Source organism: Eufriesea mexicana, unplaced genomic scaffold (assembly GCF_001483705.2).
Source record: "Eufriesea mexicana isolate 0111107269 unplaced genomic scaffold, ASM148370v2 scaffold474474834, whole genome shotgun sequence".
In the NCBI taxonomy this organism is placed as follows: domain Eukaryota; kingdom Metazoa; phylum Arthropoda; class Insecta; order Hymenoptera; family Apidae; genus Eufriesea; species Eufriesea mexicana.
The window spans coordinates 380,456-405,663 of NW_016907907.1; the positions used below are offsets into that span (position 1 = coordinate 380,456).

At 39.5% G+C, this 25,208-nt stretch overlaps 2 protein-coding genes across 6 annotated transcripts; one reads left to right on the forward strand and one right to left on the reverse strand.

Moving 5' to 3' along the window:
* Positions 1-545: 545 nt before the first annotated feature.
* LOC108555540 (RPA-interacting protein alpha) lies at positions 546-1,529 on the forward strand. Its single transcript, XM_017911238.1, has 3 exons — positions 546-740; positions 891-1,128; positions 1,195-1,529. Exons 1-3 carry the CDS (start codon positions 633-635, stop codon positions 1,527-1,529), a joined length of 681 nt encoding a protein of 226 aa, XP_017766727.1. The 5' UTR covers positions 546-632.
* Positions 1,530-3,436: 1,907 nt separating this feature from the next.
* Positions 3,437-24,301, reverse strand: Mondo (MLX interacting protein mondo). Of its 5 annotated transcripts, none has more exons than XM_017911526.1 (16): positions 24,068-24,301; positions 20,266-20,632; positions 11,690-11,796; positions 8,409-8,482; positions 7,571-7,696; positions 7,132-7,345; positions 6,812-6,907; positions 6,468-6,741; positions 5,871-6,393; positions 5,585-5,764; positions 5,327-5,471; positions 4,958-5,055; positions 4,243-4,706; positions 4,032-4,155; positions 3,798-3,927; positions 3,437-3,673 (listed from the first exon to the last, which is right to left on the reverse strand). In XM_017911526.1, the coding sequence occupies exons 2-16, from the start codon at positions 20,613-20,615 to the stop codon at positions 3,552-3,554; spliced, it is 3,027 nt and encodes a 1,008-aa protein (XP_017767015.1). In that variant the 5' UTR covers positions 20,616-20,632; positions 24,068-24,301; the 3' UTR covers positions 3,437-3,551. The 5 variants fall into 5 exon arrangements, with proteins under 5 accessions (XP_017767015.1, XP_017766999.1, XP_017767024.1 ...); XM_017911510.1 differs by having other exon boundaries at positions 3,438-3,673; positions 4,958-5,163; XM_017911518.1 differs by having other exon boundaries at positions 3,606-3,673; positions 3,766-3,927; positions 4,958-5,163.
* Positions 24,302-25,208: the final 907 nt, after the last annotated feature.

Consider the following 25,208-nt stretch of genomic DNA (forward strand, 5'->3'; position numbering starts at 1 on the left):
TAAAGTTATTCGCGAAATGCCCTTTATATGTATGTATACGATAACATAAATGTTTAAGATATACATATATATATATTTATTCTTAGGCGTAATAAGTGACTGCAAGAGGATATTTTACTTATATGAATGAATTATTGTCACTGGTAATAAGAATTATATTTTTTTTAGCGTAACTTAAATGACATGTTGTAATAACTAATCGAGAATCATTGTTTTATATTGTGCGACCTTGCTCTAATTGTAACAATTATTTCATATACCGTTGGCACATGATTTTTTTAATCAGTCAGCGGAAAACGACTTCAATTTCTAATAGGATGCCTGGCCGATAAAACTGTATTCTACTTTTGTCATTGGGTATTACAATAAATTATAAATCATTGTCGTTTAAATTGTCTCCTTTAATTATTTGTAAATATAATACTTGCATTAATTCAATATTTTCTGTTGAACACTTTCAAGCATATCGAATTCTAAAATGATTCAACTTCAAATTTAAATGGGATTTGCGTTTGCGCACTACGTTGAAATAGGGAACACGTATTTCTTAAGCATCAAGTGTTCGATTACATTGAGTGCTTTGTCTTATTTGTTTTCATAAAATTCTTCGAATATTACAGTGCGCAAAAGACATGGAAAAAATGAAATTAAGTCCAACAATAGATATGAAATTAAGGAATAGGAATAGTATAAATAAACTGAAACATAGTTCTCCAAAATTGCAAGAAGTCTTAAGAGAGGTTAGCTGTCTTGTATCATTTTCAAATTTCCAAATTTATAATTTTGTAAAACTAAAACTAATAAAAGTCGTATGATCCAATATAATGTGTTATTAATTATATCGTATTCTAACAAAATTTGTTTGCCTATGTAATAAAACTTAATTTTAGAGGTGCCGACAAAGAATGCGAGAAAAACGAGGACAATTATTTAATAAACGTAGATTTGGTTTGGAAATCAATTCGAAAAATGTACAAGATACATTAACTGAAATCGTTCGTAAAGAATTAAAAAATCTCGCAACTACAGATCTAGATCCAACTTTAAACCCCTTTTCTCCCATTGTAAATGAACCACTTGACCCAGAAGAAGCACTTGAGCTTGAAAATGAAATACTCAATGAAGAAGGTGAATCAATAGAGTTTTCTTTTATTTTGCATATGGCATACAATAATATCTGTATATCATTTATAGAACAATGGATATTACAAGAATATGAAAAAATGACACAAGAAGAAATTGAATTATTAGCCATGGTTGCAGATCAAGAAACTGATGAAGTTATTTGTCCTATATGTCAGATATCTAATTTGATAGAGAAAGAAAATAAAGTAAGTTGTCAATCTTGTAACTTTGTATTGAATAATTGTATTAATGTAAAGGAAGTGGGATATCTCATTAGGCAATGTGTAGATACCCATTCTATAGGATGTAAAGAGTCACCTGGTTTTTTACCAATTGCTGAGAACAATAATATATCGTTATATTTAATATGTGATCAGTGTTCAACTTGGACATCAATAATCTAAATTTTTATTTTTTTCAGTTAGAAAAAATTTCAAAAATTTATGCCATTAATAAAAATAACTATATTTTTTTATACGATTCATGCTCAAATTAAGCTTTTAGTCATAATTGTTTGATAAATAATGTATTTAGGAAAAATTAACATGAAATTTAATATTGGATATCATATTAATATCCAATGAAAAATGTGATATAAAACACATTTTTTTTTTAGTTAACTAATTGAAAAAAATTGAAAGATGAATAATTTTTCATGTTAAGCTTATAGGAAAAAAGAAAGTAAAATTTAATTCCAGAGGTAACCAACTGAATAACAATACATGAATTTTTATATGATTATATGATACATATTGTACAAAAACATCCCTTTCTGTTTTGTTTATATTATTCATCACTTATACATATACAATGTAAAGTTATACAAAAGACAACTGTATATTGTAATGATTAATTGAATATGTATTCATAAAATGTAAAATATATATTTTAGTAATCAGTAAAACAGCTTTAGAAATTCTCAAAGATTATTTGCCGCGTACAACGTACAACGTTGCTATGTACAATCGGTATTTAAAGATAACAATGTTCCAATATACAGATGTCTTTTATAGCTTAAGCTCTAATATCTGAATTCTTTTATAAATGATTTGTACATTATCACATGAAATTTCGTATTAAAAACTTCATATTTTGTAACATTAATAGTATATAATAAACTTGTAATTTGTGAGCAACCCATTTTTCGCTTCATATTCATTCAATTATCTCCAATATAAACTTTTCATTCTGTTAAAGTTATTACTATGCAAGTATCAACAGCTGTATATTCATCATAGAATATAAAGTTGAAGTTGAAAATATTTTAACATATTCAATTTTACACTGTAGCTTTCATGGTAAAAAAGATAATTAGTTACATATTTGTCAAATATTTACAATTTATGTTTCTGACACCAGACTTTCGTTACAACTTCATGGCACCAACATCATTTAGGTATACTCAAGTATAAATTTTTATGTGATGTAAAAGAATTTCATCAATTACTTGATGTTAATTTACTATGAAAAATTCTTCATTCGTCAATCTTAATAAAAGAATTTCTAAATTTAATGATTTTTTAACGAAAGTTATTTATATTTCAACTATTATAAAAATATATCGACAACGTAACATACGATTGAGTCCGCAATATAATTTTTACAAATACATCTGCCTTAAAAGTAGTAAGAAACGTTATGTAAAAAGAAACAGAATAATTTTAAGAAATAATGATTTCTTTCTCTTCTCTTTGCCACAAATATAGTACTTAGTGAAAAACAAGCATAGTAAAAAATATAATGGAATGGTTTGCTCTAGATATTTTTCCTTCCTTTTTTTTTCTGTGTTACATGTATATGTAGGCAAGCATAAGAACGAATTCGATGAATGAATACAAAAAAATTGAAAAAAAAGAGAAAAAAAAAGAAAGGAATTTATTATAAAAATCTGTTATCGCAATTCATGAATGCAAAGTTATATATAATTTTTTTTTAATGCTGAATGAACATAAACACGTAATGTTCATAATTATGTAATAAATATAAATGTATTTTCATTTTGTTAATATCTTATACGAATAATTGCGATAACCACTATAAAAAAAGGATGTTCAAATCTCAATGTATTCCAAATTTATAACAGTCTGTATATAATAATATATATTTTTTTAAACGTTTGTGAGTAAATTCATGTACATCTTCACATACTCTTTTTTTTTTTTAACAATCAGTTATCATTAAATTTTATGATCACAATTTTGAGAAGGATAGGAAAAAATTGCACTTTAAGTTCTTTCCATTCTCAACCGCAATCGTTGCAAAAAGAAACCTGAAAGTTTACTATAAAAAAAAGAATCGTCTTAAGAATTTTCACGTAGTTTCTCTCCGAAATTGGCTTACTGCTACGGTAACTGCTTTTCTTTCGCTCGTTCCTTTAAACGTATAAACAAATCACGTTTCACGACGAATTCGCATATTATAATTGGTCACTGAGTTGATCGTCGCCGTTCCGTATGATTGACTGCTGCGAGTGCTTCTTCGGGTAGGCGACCAGGATCTGATAGAATATCAGTGGCAGTAGACAGATATCTTAGGGAGTTCAGAACGGCTACAATCAAAAGTACCAAGTAATTAATACTTTCACTATTATAAATATAATCTAATAATACCTATATTTCCGTATACATGACTTTACTGTACCACTTTACTATTTTCCTTCGATAGACACGAACCTGGTCTGAGATCGACGAGTGAACAATGTTGCTCAACCCACAATATTGTACTTCTGCATAGATCTTCGATACTCGCGGTTGATACCGAGGTATTGAAAGAAATCATCAGAGGTTCCAGTAATATACTGAACTAATTATTTTATAAGAAAATATAAATTTCGGTATTTTAAAGGTAGAATCATAAGCAAAAAAAAGAAAAGGGAAATCATATCAAATGCTTTAGAAAAAGGATACAATCCAAAATTTCCAATTCTCCCGTGTACGTGCGCGTACATATTCGTCGAACATCTCCTTCATTTTACTAGTTCTGTGTCTAGAAATTGGAGCACCCGTTGCGGGAAGCATAGATTGACAATTACTGCAATAGAATATTCAATATATAAATATTATATAATCTTCTTCAAATATAATTGCCTTTTCCTTTTGTACTTGACTTTCTTATTACCTAATCGACGTATTAAGGCACTCGATTTGATGCTTTAAACTATCCATCTCCTCTTTCAACTGATTCCGCTCTGTCCTTAACTGCCTAATATAATCTGCTCCTTTTTGCAGCATAGCAGCTTTGCTCATTTTCGTATTCGGATTTTGACTAAGCTGCGGTATTAAGCTATGCAACGTATCAAATCCATTTTTAATATTGTATCTACGCTTTTGTTCTGCGTGAATGTGCCCGACTCTCCTTTGTTCTTTATATTGTCCCCGTTCTGTTTCACCCTTTATGTAACCACGACTCGGTGACAATGGGCTCCCTATACTCATAGGGCTATGCAAAGGACTGAGACTTAACCCTTGAGGACTGTGCGCGTTAGAACTATCCTTCGGTGACCCGGGACTATTTTGTGGCTGATGCGCTTGGGTGTTCGTATTTAATAACATTTGTTGGCCGCAAGTACTCTGCTGCATTGCCTAATATATAATATATAATTAAACATGTTATATATTGTACAAGGTGAAGATTTATTGTCGGTCTCGATATTATGTAATCTATATCTTTATATGAGTTATTAGTGGTTCAAACTAAAGAGTTACTCTTACTATAGGTATCATTATAATATAGAAACTATAAATTGATTGTACAACACTGAAAGAAACTTGTTTCTTGAACATTGATTTAAATAATTTTTGACTTCAAAATATAATGCTATATAAGAAGATACCTGCTGTTGTGGTTGCACTTGCACTGTTGAGGTTTGCATAGTTTGGACAGTGACCGGTGCAGTAATATGGTGAGTGGTCGTCACCTGCGAAGGCGAAGCTGAAGGTGGAAGCATAGGTAAGATGTGTTTCATAGTAGTGGTTGTTTGGTTCACTGTCGGCATTATATTATCAGCCGGCATATTCATTGTGTGTACACCAGATGTGTCTATGTAATGATAGTTAAGTTCTCATAATATTCCTTATCGACAAAATAAATAATACCGTGCGATCGATTTATCAAGAATTTGCGTGTTATGTTGCCATTAAACGATTCATAAGATATATGTGAAAGTTAACCATACAAAGGTTACATTTCTTAGAATACATACTATTTGTGAGTAACTGTGCGAGCAAAACATTGTTATTTAGATTTAGAGCAGGATCGCTCGCCGCTGATACTAATGGTGCTGGGTGCATTCTTGGTGCAGTTAACGACGAACTACTTCGAGATCTATTCTTTACTTTCATCTGAAACTGAAACGAAAAACATTATTACTGTAAATATTTCTAATTTCTTACGCTATATCAAATACAAATATTTATTCCTAAATGTATGGTAACAAATTTATCATAATTTATATACCAACCTTGGGTACAGCAAAAACTTCCTCTTTCTCCGAATTCGACACGGTAGGTTGCGGTAACAATTTTGTGGGTTGTACGGTTGGCGTGGTGAGATCCAAACCGGAGGGTCTGCACTGTAACAGTATCGACGGTTGCGACGGTTGTTCCGCAGAAACCGATACGACTTGTTGTGGTGGGTGTGTCTGAAAAATATTACGATAATCTGATTCTGTTGCTAATCATAGTTTCTTGTTTCGTTGATGCATTATTCAAATGAAACACGACTTATCACGCCATATCTGCGAATACCTTGAAATTATTGGTGTTGAATTTACATTGCTGCGCATTAAAGTTTTGCGGAAGAGTGGAGAACTTATAACATGGTTGCGGTTGAACGACTTTGTACGGCTTTGTTGATATAGGTGCGACTGGTGGGAGAGGTCTAATACTCCTGGGCTGAGTCGACACTGTAGAATTCGTTTGTCCAAAATTTTGTTGTACAGTCACCAAATTTTGACCATGACCAGCAATAGATGAAATTTGAGATGCGTGAACAGACTGATCATTTAACGTTGTCATTTGCACTTGATTTTGAATTGGTGTTAGCTGAACGGGATGAATCTCCATAGCGTAAGGTTGCTGTGAAGCTTGTTGATACGTTGAATTTTGTTGTGTAGTTCGTTGATACGTGTTTCGTTGTTGCTGAGATTGCTGAATCACTCGATTAGTCCTTGTAGACATTCTACTTGGTCGACTCTTTTCCCTGACAGGTTGACTGGTTGGAGAGGGTACATAGCTTTGTTGGATGTTACTGAACGTCTCACCCAGAGTACTATGACGTAGATGTAAAAAATAAAATAGGATTTCATTGCAAAAAATTCTAAGTAACAGATAATTAATACTCACATAGTATTCCTGAACGCATTTGTTGGCTCTGGTTGAGGTTGAGTATATATTTTAGCGGTATATTGAAGATTCTGTATAGTACCTCCTTGTTCGTTCTGTGCTAACGCTGGCTGGTGTGAGGCTTGCTCATTCTTTACCGCCGATTCTTGGCTCAACTCGTTGATCTGATTCATAGGCGTCATCAGGTCAAGATCAGGATAGTTTGCGTTTAAGGTACTGTTTCGAAACATGTCGTCCTCCTCGGGAACAGGGGGCAATTTCGAATTTAAAAATTCTAAAAGATAATATTAGCAATGATTACCATTTATCGATAAATCATTATCCGTTTCATGTTGATTCGCTACCTTGTAACGGTTCAAGAGTGTCCATAAAATCATCTAAATTTGGCTGGAGCGGTCCCAGGCTCGGTTGTATAAAATCCGCCAGACTAGCTCCTCGCGCTGCAATTATAAACAAGTACTTGAAATAATATTTATCATGTAATTTGTTTTTTCATTCACGTATTAATCAGATCTTTTGATTTCGCTTTAATTTCAGTTGTTTTTGTTCCATATTACAATTCGTAACCATCGATATACATATTCTTATCGCTTTCATCCGTGTCGGCGTTCCTTTGTCGTTCTTTAACCGTACTCTTGTGTAACAATTTGATTTAGCAAGTTACCAATTTCTCTGGGATCGGGAAAGTATATTGGTTGATTTGAACTGATTGTTGAAAATAACGTATCAGTCATAAGGTCCATGTAATCTTCATCAACCATCATACTCTCTCCTTCTGGAGTCCCACTGGTCTCTTCGTGTGTGTTGCCTGTACCTGCTCCAAAGTTGCCCGAGGTTCCCAATCCATTGCCCCAACCTAATACGTCCATCGATTCCATCTGAAATGATACCGTTTTCTACTGTGAATAAGAAATATCAGTGATCCTTAGAAAATCGGTAAAATCGAGATACAAAACATTTTTAAAATTCTTTCTGCTCCCATTAGTATTTATTTCCGGGGAGAATTCGAAAAGCAACAATTATTATCAGAAATAGTATTTCATTTTTTTTCGTGTAAAAACAATTTATATATCCAAATTTGTAACTTTTAGGTAGATAAATACCATCTCGGTGCCATCCTTGTTCGTGCAGCCAAGGATCTTGTTCCGGTAGAACATACGCCATTTCTTGTACTCTGCAGTGACGGCGGCAAGTTTTCGCTTCCAATATTTTCCCTCTAAGACGACCGCCTGATAAAAACGCATCTTTGAAATTTATTACCAAGCTACAAAAGTTTACAACTGAAATCGATCAAATTCCCTTATTCCAAACTACAGGGTGTTTCAATTATAGTGTTATATCAAATAAAAAGCATGAAAAAATAATTTGTTCTTTATCGCTTTAATGCTTTTTTAACATTAAAAGTTGTCGAACAAAAATTGCATTTTCCACTGATTTTTCAGTATCATCTTTTTTTCTAAACATAGCGACCACCGTACGATTTCTGATTGCAAAATAACGGAAATTCAACAGACACGATTTAGACATTCCATTACCCTGTATTTACAAAGCCCGTTTGAAGTGCATACGTCACAGGCTTCTTAACTCAATTGTAATCTATTTTAAGTACGGATTGTTTAACAATCACTGTTTAAAGATAGAAAAGCTTTCAAGACACGTTCGACTTTCGTACGTGTACTTTCATGTTACTTTTGTATTGTTCTGATTTTGAAGCATTTAGCAATGATAAAGGCACAAGGTCGACCAAAACGCAGTTATCTTCGTCAACTTGTAATTCTAAGTAATCTCCTTCTATCTTCTAAAATTAAAAAAGGACAAATAAAGACATATCGTTGCATTTCCTTTGCTTTATACTTTGAAACACCCTATATTAATACATCATCGCAAAGACGATGCTTCATAAGCATGAAACGTTTATCACCCGATGATAAGCAAACGTACCTCGGGTTTATTATGAGTATCAACATCCAACGGAGACGCGAACTGGCACACCAGCGTGTTCTGCTTCAATATAACTGAAACGACATAAATTCATTTTACTCCAACACAATTCAGTGACCATCGATCCTTTGAAAAAAAAGAAAAAAAAATAGCAAAAAAAAAAAAAAAAAATTGAACTCTTATATTCTTATTTTCAACACCTGTTTTAACAAATAAAAGAATTCCAGTCGCGATCACGGTGTCGTCGACATGAGACTCAGTGCGCGTGCACCGATTCAAAGGAACCACGACCGACCGAAAGCGCCTCCAAAAGTAGCGGCAACGCAATTTTAGTTGACAATGCCTCCGTTCGTGTCGCGCAAGCTCTTCGTTCGATTTATACGTCACAAGCGGCCGTACTTGGACAAGGGGATAATAGTGTTCACGTTGTACACAAAAGAATCACGTATACGAACCACGATGCGTACTCCTTCGACGAATCTAATCCAGTCGACCACGTGAATGTTCGAAACGATTAGTTAGCTGCCCTTCGACCTACGGCCATGATCGACATGTTCGGCGCAGTGAAGCAGAGACGCAAGCGTCCCGATGCCGACTTTACGGCGACGCATTTTGTAGCGTATTCGCGAAATAATTCTCGTTATCACTAACGACGGCAGGTACAAAGTCCTGCAACGCTGTTTCAACTGCGAACTAAATTCGATGAACCGAATTCCCTCCGTTCGACGCCTCCTACTCGCCACACTTCCTCCTCCTCGTGTCCTATGCTTCGTTTATAGTTCATTCGTCTCTTTCTTCGAAGAAGAAAATCGAGGTAGAATGGGAATTGGTCGAAGAATAATATCGAGCGATGAGTCGAGGTGTTGGAGCTAAGACAAAGACGATGCGTTAAAAGAGAGGGGCTTATCCTTTAAAGTATGGCGACCGTTGAAGTAAGGTTAACCTTAACGGCCCGAATGAAAGCATACAAGAAAACCAAGTTCATGGAAGTGTTAATCCGTTTCAAAGAAACAAAGTGAAAGCTCGAAAGGGAATTTTCTACGCAGTCTAGTACGCAAAATATTTGTCTCAAGATCACGAACACTCGTGCCGAGGAAAAAACAGGAATCAATGATTCATCGTTCGATGTATTTTTAACAATTACCTACATGCGGTAAACAATCCGTTATCGCTCTCGGTTGTGTATCGTATCAATGAAAAATACAAAATCTACTGCGTCGACGAACAAAGGAACGATTCGTAAAATATGCTAACACTACGATATTTCACGACACAAGTGTCAACGAACGGGGAATTACTCTCTTCTTTCGCCGGTGCACTCGTCGAAAATATCGGAATCCGGTTATCGATCGATACGCGTTATATCGCGAATAAAGTCGATTATTTACGACCTATCGACTTGAACCATAATTTTCGAGGTTGACAAGCGAAGAATCGACGGCACGGGGCCGCGCACGCGGCTAATTTAAAAATAGCGTTCGTCACGATCGAAATGTCAGTGAACGAGATAGGGTTTACGCGTGTCCGATGTCTTGCACAATTCGAGCGGATCGATTTATTTAAAAGTACATCTTATTACCTACGCGATCGCGCAATTTCGAAATACCCTTTTCCTCTCTCGTTAATCTAACTTGGAACGTCAATACGACGATAACGATACAAATCGTCACGCATGAAAAAAGAAAAATAAAAAAGGGGGAAGAAGCGAAAAATCGTTCCACGTTCGACCGATAACGTAGTCATTAACTATTTTACGTCACCCATCCGAAGACCTTGATCTTGATTTCTTTTTAGTCACCTCCTTGCGTGAACTTTACCTCGCTTACTCTGCCGATGCTTTCGTTGATTTTAAGTCGACTTTGGAAACATATAAAAAAGAAAATAAAAAAGGAAGGACAATACCGATCGTCGGAAGTATGACTCATTCGATAGTTCCGGTGTGGATGAATCGAGAGAATGGGAAAAATCGGAAAGATACGAAGCCGAACGGAGGTACGCGTCGACGAGATATCACCGCGGGCAGAATTTCGAATTTTCTGGCATGACGGTGTTCGCGATACTGAGTCGGACCTGGCGACTTGGCAGAAAAACGCAGAGAAACCGCGGCAGTGGCCTATAGCGAGCTCTCTTTGTCACCAGTGTGTCACGTGTAAGATATTTCTTTATTTTGTACAACACCGCGGCGCCTATCTACCGTATCGCCTTATTTTCGCGGTAGGATATCTTGAATCAATTTAATTTGGCTTTAGATTACGCTTTATCTCGCTACCTTTGTTTTTCGATCGTAACTCGATGGAAAACGCGGTTACGCTCCATTTTCTTTTCGACTTTTACGAAAGCGAAGAGAAACGCCGGTTTCGCGACGAGCCAGCTCGAAATCGGCGCGAGGCGAATAAAACGGGGCACGGGTAAATTGGGACACCATGGGACATGCGTTTCCCGCGTTACGAAAAAGAGATCGTTACGCTATCACGGGGCTATCGCAATCGGGAGTATATCGCGCCATGGATGACGAGATTTTCGATTACATGTGGGAGAAACCGGGATAAACGAGCGGACGAGGAAGGGTAATTTCGAACGACGTAATCGATTGTCCGAAAAACGGTTCGAGCGATCGATAAGCGGCGCTGGATCGAGTGATCTGCGCGAAATGATATAAATCCAACCGACGTAACTCGTCGTATCATCGGACAAATCTAAATGACTCGAGTCGATCGATTCGAAAATTATCGCGCATCAAATCAAACGTACTCGAATAATCGTGTAACTCGAGCCTAAGAATCCCGAGGAACGCTGATTTCGATCTACGTAATTTCCAGATTATTACGAGTCTTACGAATGCGATAGAAGTTTCGTCATCTTGGATTTTCACTTCACGGTGACAATCGAATTTAACGGCCGATTTTTCGTACTCCGATGAACGGCATATGACCCTCGTCCGCAACCGTCGGCCATGACAGTTCACCCGTAGGAAAGGATGCCACCGTCGCGAGCAGAAAAATAAAACGAATAACGCGACGTTATCACGAGCGACTACGGGTTATCGCGCGAAACGATTGTTAAAGGTCAGCAAAATTAACCAGTCGATCCGAGTTACATATAGTATTTCCGGTTACTCGGCGCGCTCCTAGCCATCTTGGAAGTAGCTCTACACGACCCGACGTTCTTCGTTTCGCAATTATTCTATGACTATGATATCTTATTCAAAGACGATCTTCCGATTGTCCAAACCAGCGTGCTTTCACGGCCGTGGTTCCACGTTCGCACACGAGTTTCCTTACATTGCATGTGCCAGCACCTCCATATCACGTTGTTCAGTCTAATCTTGTCCTTCCATCTCAGCCTGATCCCTTTGAACCGATTCCACTTGGGCGATGTCAGTTTCTGTCTGGAACAAATTCAAGTGCCCATACGTCATACCGACTGTAAACGATTTTGTAAACCCGGTTTTCGTTGTTTATCGATAGACGTTCAACGAAACGTCGAACAACGAGAAACAAGGCATGCATATCGGGATCGATCGTAAAATCTCGCCAGGCCAAAGCTGGTTATCTTAATCCAGCGCGAACACAAGATCCAGAGGGACATGTTTGTAAGAGAGAAGACGAATTCTCTGCAAACAGCTGCAAAACTCGAGACAGCTCATAGAACGCAAACAGAGTTTTATCTGTCTTTGCGAAGTATAATTCGAGGAAGTTGTCGAACGTGCAAGTTTAACGTCGTAAAATACTCGACGGCTAATCAGCCGAGCTTTCAAGCATCCCGATAAGTTTGCCAGTCCCAATAAAGGCTAAGCCATCGTCGCTATCGCGACGTTTCCTCGAACCTTAGCAAACTTTCTTCTCGATACAGCGGCCTAAGCAAAGCTCGTTAGATCTACGGATACTCAAAGTCGGCTTGAATCCTCCGAATCTAGCTGGATCGCGTGATCTCTGAGACAGTGTCACGGGACGAGTTCCGATTCGCACGAAACGCTAAGGGATTTATGGTCGGCCAGAGCCGTGTTTGCTCGGCCACAGCAAACACTTTACCCTGTTTATTCCATCGCGGCGAACCGTTCTAAATATAAGCCGAGGAGAACGAGACCAGGGTAACCAAAATACTAGGGGGCTTTCCACGGATTTTGTGAAAACAACGATGATTCGTTGGCCGATCAAGTCGACCAGCTCGTGAGAAAAATGCGTTCCTCGATCGTGCATACCCTTCCAAGCCTCATCGCTCATCGTTCGCCAAGGATTTTCGCAGAAAATTCGCGTTTGACAAAGAGAGACTTACTCTGGAGAATGGTAAAAATAAATCGACGGATCGGCTCTCTCGGGCTCACGATTCGAATGCACACGGTTTTCGTATTCACTGCTCAGTCACGGAAGATCGTTGATAAGTAGACGAGGAATTTAATTTACTTTTATCTGATGTTTAATAATAGATCGGAGATAACGCGATACACGTTCCTTCGTTTCTCAGCGCGAATTTGATCCTTTGCTTTTTCACCGATCAATCGAGGGATCGATTAACAGTTAAAACGGCCATCTTCTCATCCGCCACGTCGATCGGAATCGTTCGAACGAAAGCAAGAGTGGTCGTCGATGATCTACGCGGTCATAGATCATGGTATTTCACGGTTACGTTAATTTCTCGGAGTAAAACTCGCGTTATCGACTGTCGCACCGATATACCGTCGTCGAAAAGCCAACAGTTAGGAATGATAGGAAGATTTCCACTAAACGTTCACGTTGCGACGAGCCTCGCTCTTCCTTTCTAGGCATTAGACTCTGACCATCCGAGTCCACTGCCAGCATTTTCATTTTTCTGATCGAACGATTAGATAAGGAGACATACGAGTGGAACGAGAGGCCAGTGACTAGTTGCTCGAAATCTTCGCGCTGTGCACGATATCGAACATTAACGCGTTACTGGCCAAACGTTTCGTTGGCAATCGTGCCCAACTGTTCCACGGTTATACCTGACTGATACACCCGTCAGATATCCCGTTACGAATTTCTAATGCGTTAGAACAATGTCTCCGAAGCGACTACATTCAAATTCCTTCGAATTTCTGCCAGAAACGTTTCGCGCGTTCGCAGAGGCTACTCGAGGTTAATTAAAATCCAAGCAGAGGAAAATAAATCTCGGCGCTGTCTGCCGGTAGATAAACGATTGCGAGACAGAAAGTCTGAATATAAAACTAGTATCTGAACTGACCATTTATCAGCCAGAGATTCCTGACCCGGAATTATCAAGTCCGACGACTCACACTTCCCAAATCGTTATCGATATGACCCTTCCCGTTTTAGAATATCTGCGCCTCTACAAAAAGCGAATAAAAATGATATTCGTTTGTTAATGATATAACCGAACACTCCCATACTCGTCACGTCCTCGGAATAAAAAAAGGGAAGAGAAAAATTAGAAATCGGAGCGTGTGTAGGCTACCATCGCGTGTATCTCTGCTCCACAGGGACCCCTCAGCCGCCTATGTAGCACACAGTTCATCATCGTCCATTAATAAAACAATTAAATCGTTATCGGGGATTGGACGAGTTTACAGAACAAACCGACGAAAGCGTGATCGCAATCGCGAAGTCACGTCGCGCGATCCAGCCACCGTATTCAGACAGAGTCTCCTCTTCTCATTCCCGCGAAATCTACCTGTTCTCTCTTCCCACTCGCGATGAATACTTCCGCGATTAATTAGCCGCGAGCGTCCCGTTATCAGATAACGATTTATTTGCTCGCCGCATTGCCGATGGCACGATCTATCAAACTGGGAGGAGCAAAGTCGATTATCATCGTTTGTCATGGAATTTGTTAAATATTTCCGTCCCGGTACCCCTCTGTCATTCCTCTCTCACGCCACACACCATCGGGGCCCGCAGCTTCGCTCGTCTCGGGATCGGAATTACGTAAATTCCCGTAATCGAGGTGACTCGGTGGTTCGGGTGGCTCCGATTAATAGAGCTGTTTACGACACACGTCGGCGACAATGATGCGACAGCGACGAGGTTCGAGGCTCTCGGAATAAAATTTGAATGTCTGAGTGGCTGATCCGGGGACTCGCAGTCGGAAGATTTCGACTCGGAAATGAGCGTTCGCGGCTCGGATCGCTTCGTGGGACGCGGTATTATCTTCGTCGTAAATAATCGCGTGTTTGCAACCGTGTTCCGTTTGATCACGCGCGTTCGGGGAAAAATTTCGAAATGCTTTCGTCGAGAAATTTATGTCCTCCACCGCGTTGCGTCACAGCCATTGTTATCGCTATCGAACGAGAGGCGCGATCATCTGATCGGCAGAGGAGAGTGCGTGGCGAGCAGAGTACAAGTTTTCCGAGGATGATCGACGCATAGCGTCGCGTCGCAACGCGATCGACGAGGATTAGCGAAAGCTCGTCGAGTAACCGCGCGTCGTCGAATTACGCGAGTCATCGGGCCCACTCGCGTGACTGCAACGCGCGTGCAGATCAGCTTCATTCAGAGGAATGTGCAACGATAATCGGGGTCCGATAAGGACACGGGAGAGGAGAGCATATGGGGAGACAGATAGGAAACGATAAGCAAATACGATGAGCGGAGATAAAGGTGGAAAAGAGATAGGGAAAACGGGGGGAAAAGTCGAGTATCGAGATTCGGGGGTAGGGAGGGGAGGAAGGTGATTGGGTGGTTGGTGGGTGAAGAGAAAATTCGCGGTGGTTAGAAGGGAAAACGCACGTCTCGTGCGCGATGGGAAGGCGAACGTGTTCGCGCGTATATTCGCGGGGAACGCAGGGCACACGCGAGCGGTGCGTCTATGCACGATGACGCAGTGGCCTTGCATGATAAAAGACACGTTGTAACACACAGGCCTTTACGGTAATTTAGCTCGATTTACTTTTTCGAGTTACGCGTGTCGCGAGAGAACGGCTGCCGTGCAACCGGAGACCCGGAGCGTTCCGCGCGATCCCTTGCACGAGGCTATTTAGGACCCTGTCTCTCCTCTCCTCGTCACCCTCTCTCGATATATATCTCTCTCTCAGTCACGGAAGTTCCGTTGCATATCGACGAAAGACACGGTTTTTTCGACGTATCCAAGTGTTAAATTTGGAAACTTGGAAACTATGCGATCCCATTTGAAAATGAAAATGAAAATGAAAAGGTCGGAACAACTCTGGATCCGTTTGGTTGTGTCGGTGTTAACGATAGATCACTTAAATATTGGATTATCAATTTTTATCTGTGCCCCGCGAGATACAATAGGCGTGAAAAATGAGCGAGCAGTAAAAATAGAAATAACCGCCCAGTTTCTATTTCACGAATCGATTAAGTCCGAACACGCGAGTGTATTTCCGGCAATGTACATAGAGCGATACATAAAGGAGGAAGAGGGAAGAAAAATGTTATTTACTCGCGTTCATTCAAGTATCGAATCGAACAATCACGATACCTGGTTGAATAATGCGAACGCGTGTGTTGGTTTACTATCGGGCCGAGCGAAGAGTCGAACGGTATCAAAGAGGAACGTCAACGAGAGTGTCGCATAACTTATCCATTGACATTTTACAGCGAGCGAATTAGGTTCGTGACAAAGCGCGGATGCAATAGGAAATCGTTGACTCGGCGCGGGAAAAAGGTCGAAGACGAGGAAGGAGTCGTAGACCGAAAGCTAAAAAATCCAGCTATTCTCTTGTCGGAACTTATGGCAATCGGGAAATACGTTCATTACCGAGAGGTCGATTGCAATTAGCATAAAATAATCACCTAACAGCGAATGTAATTACACTTCTGCCTTTTTCCTCATTCTCTTCTGAACGAGTCAGAAGTAATCGAGGAATCGATAAAATTAGGCGAATGATTGCGTTTAATCATTGCATCGAACATGGGATTTCATATCGGACCACGAATACGCAGCTGGCGAAGAAATGGTTTCTTTCTCCAACGAGGAGAAAGAGAATCGGCAATTTGACGTAACGACGACAAGGTCGTAACACGAAATTCTCTGGAATTAATGTCGGTCGAAGGATGCAATGACAACAATGACGTCACCGCGGCTTGAAACGCGGACGTAACGCAAAGTGGACAAAAGGCGCGAGATAAATGTCCCTATTCGTCACCATCGAGTAGCGATTTCTGATACGCTCCCTACCGATCTCCTCCTCGCTTGCTTACACAGCGATACATCGATCCTCCGCGTCGGTAGCAAAACACAATCGAGATAACGAGCGCTAAAAAAATTATTCTGCTTACAAAAGGTATACCTTGTACGATCGAACATTCTTCCGGCGTGTTTCTATCAGTCCTATCGGAGTTTGGAACTCGCAGGCTCAGGTCTGCGCCATTTTTAGACCGTGTTAGCCTCGATTTTCAGAAGTTTCGGCGATACCGTGTAATATCGGGCAAATTATTAGTCGAGTACCTCGATAAGATACACCGCGTTTTATCAGCCATCATAGACACTCACACAAACGAGAAGATAAGGGGCTTGTCAAAATTATTCCACCCATACACCTGATACGACTGCCGACCCAGAAGTCTATCGCCTCGATAATATAATTTTTGGATTAAAGAGAATTGAAAAAAAAAGAAAAGAAAACGAGAACGAGTATCTTTCATTCAGCCAATAGAGACCCAAGGGAACCCCTCGTCGCCATTTTTCTCTCCTTTTCTCTTTTTCTTTTAATTTCGTCTCGTTCCTCGACACGCCGAGCGCGTAGACGTAATTTACGAGCGTGTTGTTCGAGATGGACGTTTACGTTGCGTCATTATTACAATAATATCACTGTTCCACGGCTGATAAAAATATGTACGTCTTTTCACTTCGCGCGACCAATTGCAGTTCCGACATAAATCATCATCAATCGATTAACCCTTTCATCGGGAAGGCGGAACAATAACAACGAAACGCTATCCACAGAATTATGATATCAGGTTCATTTATTATCCAATCTCTAGGACAGGCTGAAATAACGACTGATCGACCAAATAGTACCTAATTATCCCGAGCATGGCCCAACTATCGGATACTAGAGTCAATTGTCTGAAAGTTCACCATTTTGCACGCCATCCTTTTGCCTTTGCGCAGTGTCTCTAAGTGGTAGACCGTGCATTGTAATTTTCCAGTTCAGTTCTGCACTACTAATTGCCCGTAATTAAGGAGTTTCGATCATTCTAACCGCAAGAAAATAGCCGTGAAGAAATCTCCGCGACGATCGTAGAAACAAAAGACCAAGAGTAATAAATGGCCACGATTTTCCTACACTTTGCTGCAAATAATTTATAGCCTCGCGTTAATTCCAAGAGGTTGTTTATTTGCTTCCCAGTTCCTAGATTTCCTATTTTTCAACGATTATCGGTTCTTGCTCGGACGATTATAAGTTACTGTGAGCGCGTGCGGAATACCACGAGAGGAAAATGGTAAGTTAAAAAGCCTCGGTTTTAGAATTTTTCACGCGTGTCCCGTTTAGGAGTTAAGGTCGTTTCCGATCGGCTAGATCGCTATGAAATATCGTGTACAATATCTGATAATTAGAGTCGCGCGATAACTACATTGTAGTCGACGATGAAACGTGAAAATTCGTTTGAACCCATTGCACTCGGTTGCCTCTCCATCGCAAATCTAGCAAACGAAACGAGTGTCCCGTGCGAGACAAAGACTAGACAAATACTATTTCTCTATAGCGAAAAAATCCTCCAATCCTGCAAAAATCTTCGAGTACGTAGAGACAATATGGTCACTCGAACGAAGCCATTACGAGGATCCTACAACCGATTTCGGTTCGACCAAAACGATCTTGCGCTCTCTTTTCCCTCTTCTGCATCGCACACGAGGATGTTGCCCCGCGAAAGCAAGATACCACGAGATTGCAGAGGAGTAACAATTTAATTAGGGATAAACAGCCGACGAAATATTTATTTATAACCAATGGGGCAGAGGTGTTCGCCGTCCGGCCGATTCGACGTTAAAAATACTCGAGCAGCGAGCACCGTTTCGCTCTTGATTACTCTGCACTCGGTACTAGACTCTCGATATCCATTGTTTTCAACGTATAGACGAATTTCAAAAAGCAGCTCTCGGTAACAAAAGAAACGAAAAAGGAGAAGAGAGAAGAAAACAACGCTAAACCGCTCGCTGTTCATTCTATCGATATAACGATCGCCAGACTAATCTTCAAAGGCTTGCATTCGCATCGGAGACGTTTTAATCCCTTATAATCGATCGACACTTGTCAAACGTGGAAAGCATCTTTTTTTGGAACTTCCCAGCGTTCGATTAATTAGTTGATTCATATGTTAGTCCGTTATTAAAAAACAAGAACGGGATAAAATCGCTTTGCTCGCGATAAAGGCTACAGATGAGTTGCTCGATATGCTGAGACCTTCTTTTATCACTTTCGCGACTTGAAATTTTCGCTGAGAAAAGATGCGAAACGATAAATGTTCGAGAAATTGACGAATGGAGGAAAATATGTCATGAAACTGCCATCAGTCATATTTTCGGTACATTCGATCCTACAGTTGATAAGACACAAGAGTGAACTGCATCCAAAAAGAGTTCAGATAATAGCATACTAATATAGGAATCTGGATTAAATACTTTCCTATATCGTTATGCTATCGTTCATCTCCTTTACACTTATACTTGATACAAATTTATGCAAAGATTTCGTCGAGACTCCAGTGTTCGAAATAAAATATTCATATTACAAAGATATTTGGAGATTTTAGAATTCGAAAATTAGATTCGAAGCAACCCCTTAATGAAACCGATCATCGACAGGAATTGAAAGAGAAAGACTCATCGATGAACGTATTATTTAACGACGAGTTAACTCGTCTTGGTGGATCGAAACGTCGAAAGGAAACGACGCGAAGGAAGCGAATGGCGGGGGTTCAAACGGTCCCGTAAAGGGAAAACGGAAATTGTCACGGAGGCGGCCTGTCGGCTTCGTCGAGGCCGAGCTTAATTGCGATGTTGTCGTTTGGTTCTACGGCCTCTTCTTCATTAATTCAATTGTCCGTTATCAGCCGGAATGCCGGCGGCACGGCATTTGTCCGGTTGCCGAGCTCGAAATACAACTGGAATCTGCGCTGCCCTACTAATCTCCCGAGGGAGCCGATTGCGAGAGGGAGCGACACGCGCCGGGTTCTTGCAAAACGCCTAGACATATTGCAATCACGGGACTGTTACGAGACGAGCGCAAGACGCTTCCCATCGTTTCTGATCAGTGGCATCATGGTATAAAGTTCGATTCTCCTTCCTCTCGGCGATGACTTCTATCACCTATGATCGATCTTCCTAATTGGCAGAGAAGCATACTCTCTGCCAGCTCCATGTGTTACTGGTATATATAGTACTGGTTACAATTATTCGGACTGTTTGATCGACCTGGAGTGACAGTATGTAAATTGAAATCGTTTGTTTATCGAGAGGCTTGTATAAATATCTTCCTGTAATTACCTTCCGTGGTTTATACAAATTTGTAATATTTCGGATTACTTCGTTGGCAGAGCAAAATTTATACGAGGATCGTATAATTATTCGAAGGATTTTGTTATTAAAATCCTTTTCAGCAACGGTATGATAAACGATGGAGCAGGAAAGGATAAGATGGTGTTTCGTGGATTCTCCTGGGCATAAGGGTCGACTTCGTATTTCAGTTACCTCTGCGCTAATCTGAGAAACTTCCTCTAAAACACCTCTCTACAAAGACAGAATAGACGATGGTTTAGTTCGAACGGGATTAGAAACTGAAATCGAATCGATGTTCCTGGTATCGCGCCATCTACAGAGCGCAACAGATTTCTCTTCGCAGTGCTAGTGACCTAACGAAACGAGCAAAAGAACAGCAGGTTGAGCGAAGGAAAACCGAGGGAAAAGAGAAACTCACCTGTACGCCAGGGACATGCATTGGAACAGCTTGTTCAAGGATGTCTCAATGCTGAGCTGCTGAGGACTCTTGTCGTTGGAGGAGATGCTGACGAATCTCTCGAGCAGTCCAGGAGGGGCGATGATCGCCACCTTGGCAGCCTCCTCGTCCGGCACAGGGACAGCGAGCTCGTCCTCGTCGTCCTGGGCCTCTGCCTCGAAGTCAGAGACCATGAAGTGGCCAGAATGTATGGTTTCGCGGGAGTCTCTGTCGTTGTTCTCCTTCCTCCCCATACCAGGACGATGGAAACTCTGGCTCGGCGTCGTCGTCATCATGGTTAACGGCTTTCTGTACATCAGTTCGGCCTGCATCCCTCTGTAGCGCCACTCTGCGGAGCACAGTCGCGTCGATACGCATTCTCACGCACATTTTTCTTTTTTAACATTTTTCTTTTCTATATTTTAATATATATTTATTTTCATTTCATCGTTTTTAACGCGACCCGTGTTTATTTTCGGTCGATTTTACGTTAGTTCTCGGTCATCAACGAAATTTACTAATGACGTCGCGAAATATCGAGGAATTTTTTGTTAGTTCAGCAACCGCAACATAGAGGCGCTCTGGATTAAGCGCACTGCCTTACTATACCGCGCCTTAGCGCGCCACCCCGCGTTACGAGTACGATACATTAGGGCTACGTTGCTGCACGGGCCAACGAGAAAAGAAACTTGGAATATATTTGGAAAGCAAGATACAAGCTGACAATTATTTTTAAACTTTGGTAAGTCGACGATACAGAACTACAGAGATGTAGAACGAGGTCGCTAACGCGGAATTTAGTGGTGTTGGTCGACCTCGTTTCACGAAATCTCTAGGCTGCGAAGTATATACGTTCAATTCCGATAGAACGAGTCCTTCCCGCCAGACACAACAAATGTCTTTATCGAACGACTGATAAGCTTAAAATCCCCTGTTCGATGGATGCCTATCTTTACGTTCATTAATATGAACTTTGTTTCCGCACGACGTATTTTCCTTCTATTCGTTAACCTCGCACACCTTGTTGTTCATTTTTCAAATTTTCTAGCTTTTGTCTCACGATACCATTTTACAGTCAACCCTTTCGTAAAACGGTTAATTATGATCTATTGACACCGTGTTAAATGAAACGCCAACACTGGAGTTATCGCGATGTTATCAGTCAAAAGGTGGAGAAAATAAAAGAGAAATTTTGGAGAAAAAATCGCGAGGTCAATTATATTTAAACGTCACGAAAACAGCTGTTGCACTTAATTCCGTGGGACAGCCTTTTCCCCGATGCGCAGATGCGGAACATGTAAACAACCTTCATACGCAGTTGAACGACCGAAGTTCGTTAAAAATGTCGTTTCGGCTTAACCGTTTCCATGAAAACGTGACTGCGCGCCAGAATTTTCAATGGTTAGTGACTTTCTCGAGAGGACCGTGGATATCCCCATGTTTAAAATTAAACACCACGTATATTTGGCGATTAATTATTATTTTTCCGCTCTACCGGCGATCAGTGGAACGCACCGTTTAATATTTGCGTAAAAATAAGTCGTAATCGATTATAATTAATTTACCTCTTTCCACGACGTTATCGTATATGAGCGTAATATTACTTTTGGGACTTTTCGTTTTACGTGCAACTAACATTTGGATTCCTACTCGTAACCAAGATCCGATGAATATTAGAAAGTTTTTGAGGTTAGGTTCCAATGACAGAATTCATTAACACATCGCGCGATAACGCGAAAGACCGATATCTAGTTACAAGTGTTGGAAAAGAATTAGATACATTTAATGCCTGCTATTATTTTCTTAGTGCACGCTTTTATCATTTGTATTAATTTGTAGAAAATATTCGGAGATTAAATTTATCCGAATAGATTATAAAAATTTGTCTGATATCTCACTGATACGATTCACGAAAATCTTACGAGGTGTAATAGGTTAACTTGGACGTTCAACGGTTCGACGATTTTAATATGCAACACGTGTTAGACACTTCTAATAAAAGTACGTGGAAACCTTCACCGGGATACATGTTACGAAAACGTCTAACGGAAATCGAAGTCCATTTCTAATAGGCATTGAACAGTCGGTATTCGATATCGTAAATTACAGGTTAATCCGTTATAACCGGTTTCGGGGATAGAAGATATTTCTTTTCGTTTATCGACCAAGTATTAACAGCTGACGATATATCTTTATAAACGCGTTGGAATTTACCAGCATTATTAACCGCGATCGATTTGGCTTTATGCAATTATGATTCCAAACGTGTTGCTTTTGGAGGAAATAAAATGTCGGAAAATGTCGATAAAAAATTCCAAAGTTAGCATAACGATCATCGTAATTTTACTAACGTTATTCACTATGCGTGTTTTCTTTTTTTTTTTTTGTTTCGTAATATGACGCAAGTGAGTTTATCGGGACGGATTTCCTTTGCAACAATTCTATTTAATAAATGATCTTAATATTCCACGACATTGTTATCTTAAAAGTGTTAATGCCCTTTCACCCCGATGTCACTTCGTATCGTATAGGTTAACCGCTTTATCCACTCGTACACGAAGGTTTTTTCCTTTCCTCGTGCTTTTAAAAATTCTGTCATATTTATAGAAAACAAAATGTTAGGCGTGCCAATATAACTACGCGAATTTTATTATCGCGAAAATGTGTTCCACACTCGTGGACTCCGTCGATAAACTAGAAGTGTAGGAAATGCGCGATCGTACGCGAGGATAACACTTTACGCCGTGACGTAATTGAAAAATACCATGCGTACTTTATCAGATGTGCCATTGTAATTCTATTTTGTTTAAACACTTGTCTTTATGTATGGAAAAGCAACATTGGTATAACTGCGTCTTTCTTTTTCTAATCTGTATCACTCACAGGCTGACAGTATCGAAGATAGAAACGATCCTAGAGTTTTTATAAGACGCCAGAACTCTTTTCAGATGGGCACACCTCAATCGCTTATGCAACCGTCAGTCGTATTTAGGAACTCGCCGCGGCGCAAACAAAAACATTCTGCTTCGCCCACACGTGCGCGTGGCCACGAGAAACGTGTTTTTTAGCTGGGAAAAACATGGCCGTTCTGATTACGCGATAACAACGGCATATTCAAATAGTCTGTCAGAATAACAACATTACAAAAACTTCCACCAAAGACGATAAGAAAATTTCTAATCATTGTAAAAGATAAACAGAATTCACGATTGCAGATTTACGCATTAAACGATAAAATATACAACGTATGGGAGTTCTTCGAATTACGTTTAAATAATAGGAATTTTTAGTATTTTAGCTCTGTGAAAATATACACAAGACAAAATATAGTATTTCAGAGCATCACGATAGATTTGGCAATGATACACGCATGGCACCTGTCACGATTTAGTATGATCCGAATCGAACGAGGAAACTACTGCGCGTATATATTGCTCGTTTCTTTTCATCCTACTTAAGCTATCCTGCTTTAAAAGATGCTTGGTAATCAGCTTCGAAGTATTGTCTTTATCTTACTGCACTAGAGATCGTATCGCGCGCTTCTTATACTACGTTACAACTCATAAAATCTTTCCGCATTGAAACGATGTGAGCGAAAAGACTGTAGAGTATAGATTCGTCGTTTATTTAGAAAAAATCTGTCGATGATCGAGAACGCGTCTGTAACGTCTGCTATATAATTGTATGCATTTATTTCGCGAATTACAAGCATGTATGCGTAAGACGGCACTTCTCGTAGGGGTCACAGTTCTTATTGTCGACTTTTTTCCTATCTGACACTCACCTCTCCTCACTGCGTGTCACCACTCGTCGTTGATACGTACACACCGTTGCAACTTGACGACGAAATTTAACGATCCCTTGTATTAATTTTCCTTCGATCTCGACCAATATCGTCACACTCACGCTCGCCGTCAGGCTGGGCCGCGCGGCGCCGCGCCCGGACGAGGCCCGTACGCGTTATTAGACGGCATACGCTCGCTCATACTGGCAGTGACGCCATTTGCACGAATCCGCGTCTACGACGGACGACTGGCGACTCTGTGTCACACAGCTGACATGGGCGCGCTTATTTTGACCAATCACAAACGAGCGTCGAGCGTAGCGCTGCTTCTCAATATTCAAACAAATATTCCTATATTTTATTTTGTACTTCCGCTTTTTTTAAAATTGCCGCGGTATTTTCTCAAAATATTTACCGACATTAAATAAAACGATGAAAATGGAATGTTAAAGACTATCGATAATCTTTATATTAAAATACTGTAATGATGTTCATTTTAATCTAATCAAAATAAAAGCATCGATAGAATTCAACGAGGATATAAAATACGAGGAAATTGTTTATTTACATTTTCCATAATATTATTAATAAATTACAGGAATTTAGAGTAAACGATTTGAAAAACAATTGTGACATTTCATAATATATAACATTATAAGCAAACATGTTTATTACTTTATTGCAATTGCAATTGAAATCGACATAAGTATTATTATATTTATTTCTATATGTGCAATATAAATCAAAATACCATTTTTTTAATATTCTATAACATTTTTTATGTAAATGGTACGTAATTTTCCAAAAGATGGTTTTATGTACATTATGATGAAATTATTTAAAGATCAAATATAATAGAAATTTCTTTAACGCTTTTTTACCCAATTTATTTCAAATGATATATTGGAAATTTAATTTATTTTATAGAAAATTATTAAAAAATGATATGCTCAATCGATAACGTTGGAAGCCACATTAAAATGGTAATTTTTTGCGTGCATCCATCTTTATACCATAAAAATGTATTAAATGTTAGCTGTATTTCATTTCTTTTTTTTCATTTCTGATGCTACGTAGATAAGTTCATAGTACTACATATGGTTGCCATATACTTAAGACTTGAAGTTTGTAGAAATATGTA

Excerpts from the sequence above, each read along its gene's own strand:
- LOC108555540 (XM_017911238.1), top strand. The coding sequence starts at position 633 with ATGGAAAAAATGAAATTAAGTCCAACAATAGATATGAAATTAAGGAAT. Across the intron at positions 741-890 it reads TGCAAGAAGTCTTAAGAGAG|AGGTGCCGACAAAGAATGCG; the intron begins GTTAGCTGTCTT and ends ACTTAATTTTAG. Across the intron at positions 1,129-1,194 it reads TGAAATACTCAATGAAGAAG|AACAATGGATATTACAAGAA; the intron begins GTGAATCAATAG and ends TATCATTTATAG.
- Mondo (XM_017911510.1), bottom strand. The coding sequence starts at position 20,615 with ATGCAGGCCGAACTGATGTACAGAAAGCCGTTAACCATGATGACGACG. Across the intron at positions 6,394-6,467 it reads AATGCGTTCAGGAATACTAT|TACTCTGGGTGAGACGTTCA; the intron begins GTGAGTATTAAT and ends TCTACGTCATAG. Across the intron at positions 5,164-5,326 it reads CGCACAGTTACTCACAAATA|ACACATCTGGTGTACACACA; the intron begins GTATGTATTCTA and ends ATCATTACATAG.